The following is a 2,072-nucleotide window of genomic DNA, read 5'->3' as shown; positions in this document are numbered from 1 at the left end:
GGTTTGGAAGTGGGGCTGGCTTGCCAAAGCCAAGCCAGAGGACCTGTCGGTCCCAGAATTCCAGGGTCTTCCCACAATGCGCGAAATCCCAGGATGCATAGAGGCAAGCGGCGGGAGGTTGCAGCAAGAGGGGCTTTCCTGGAAGGCTGTGTGGTTATTTGGTAAGCATGCAGCCTGCGGGGCTGTGTGGATGCAATGATTCAAAAGGGAAGTCAGTGTTCACGCATAGCTTTGGGAGAGTTATCCCTGATTAAAGTGGAAACACCAAATCTGAAATAACTTGCAAGCGTAGACAAACACTTATTTGGGAATATTCCTTCCCAGCCTTCAGTCCTAGACCTGGGGAAGGTAGAACTGTGGTCCCCACTCCATCCATTTCACTGCACCATCTGCGACTCCGCCATGACCACGTTCTCCGGGGCCTCTGGCCAGACCCCAGGGCAGAGCCAGCCGAGCTGCAGCTTCTCCCAGGCAGCCTGCAGACACTCCAGGCAGATCTTCTGGAAAGACGAGGAGGAGAAGTAGAAGATGATGGGGTCGAAGCTGGCGTTGAAAGTGCTGAGGAGCACAACGTAGACTCTCCATTCTGGGCTCTTATTCTCCACAAAGCCCACCACGTGGGAGATGTTGAAGGGGGTGAAGCAGACCAGGAAGTGGAGAAACGTGGCTGCCACCAGCCCGATGGCCCGGCGCTTCCTCCCGGGGCTCACCAGTGGCAGGGAGCGTATGATGGCGATGAATCTGGCATAGCAGAAGGTGGTGATTCCCAGCGGAAGGCAGAAGAGGACCAGGAACATTTCCAGGCGGACGGGCAGCAGGACAGCCAGCTGGTGGTCGGTGAAGGTGGCGTAGCAGCGGGTGAGGTTGCCCACTGTGTCGTTGCCCCTGGCCTGGTACTGGACCACGTAGATCACACTGCAGTGGGAGAAAGCAGCCACCCAGAACAAGGCCACGGCCGCCACGGCATAGGCCGGCCGGCGACCTGCCTTGTAGCGGAGGGGGAAGGCCATGCTGAGGTAGCGGTCAACGCTGACGCCGGTGAGCGAGAGGGTGGTCAGGTAGATGCTGCTGAAGAAGAGGAGGCCGGAGAGGGGGCAGAGGAAATCCGGCATCTTCCACTTCATCTCCCAGGAGGCCTCAGTGATGCGGATGGGCAGGAAGGCCAGCAGCACCAGGTCGGACACTGTCAGGTTGAGGAGCAGGACATCGGCGGGCACCAGGCGCCGGCGGGCCTTCACCACGAAGGCGCAGAAAGCCAGCAGGTTGAGGGGCAGGCCTGTCACAAAGGTCACTGTGTAGACGGCCAGGGAGAGCTGATAGCTGCCAATGGGAGGCATGGTGGGAAGAAGGGAGTGGCAGGGGCTGGGTTGACAATAGCAACCAGGGATCCACTAGGCTTTGGGATGGGAATGGAGATGGGTTGCCAATAGCTACAAGGGACCCACTAAGCCTTGGGTTGGGGATGGAGGTGGGTTGGGGTCGCCAATAGCAACGGGGGACACACTAAGCCTTGGGACAGGGATGGAGATGGAGATGGGTTGCCAATAGCAACGGGGGACACACTAAGCCTTGGGACAGGGATGGAGATGGAGATGGGTCGCCAATAGCAACGGGGGACACACTAAGCCTTGGGACAGGGATGGAGATGGAGATGGGTTGCCAATAGCGACAGGGGACACACTAGGCCTTGGGACAGGGATGGAGATGGATCTGGGTTGCAATAGCAACGGGGGACACAGTACTCATTGGGCTGGGGCTGGAGGTAGGGCCGGAGCCAGGGCCAGGTTGCCAGTAGCCACCAGGGACCTAGTAGGCCTTGGGGTAGGGCTGGAGGCAGGGTCCCAGCAAGGCTCATTAACTGCAGAGAGAGGAGAGACAGGTGGGATTAGTGAGCCCCTTTCGAGATCAGTCCTGAGACAAACACCCTGGGGCCGGAGGGGCAGCTCTTTCTGTCTGTGCAGCTCCTGGTGCAGCGGGGTCCTGGGGCACCTGGATGATACAGTAATGCATCTAAATAGCACTAGTAACGTACAGCGCCTGGCGCCCTCGGGTCCTGGGTCAGAACTGGGGCT

At 59.0% G+C, this 2,072-nt stretch overlaps 1 protein-coding gene across 1 annotated transcript; it reads right to left on the bottom strand.

Moving 5' to 3' along the window:
- Positions 1-377: 377 nt before the first annotated feature.
- LOC140902952 (free fatty acid receptor 3-like) lies at positions 378-1,337 on the bottom strand. Its single transcript, XM_073323536.1, has one exon. The coding sequence runs from the start codon at positions 1,335-1,337 to the stop codon at positions 378-380; it is 960 nt and encodes a 319-aa protein (XP_073179637.1).
- Between the last annotated feature and the right edge of the window lie 735 nt (positions 1,338-2,072).

The sequence above is a fragment of the Lepidochelys kempii genome, chromosome 24 (genome assembly GCF_965140265.1).
Source record: "Lepidochelys kempii isolate rLepKem1 chromosome 24, rLepKem1.hap2, whole genome shotgun sequence".
NCBI lineage: Eukaryota > Metazoa > Chordata > Testudines > Cheloniidae > Lepidochelys > Lepidochelys kempii.
This window is presented reverse-complemented; position numbering and strand designations above follow the sequence as displayed.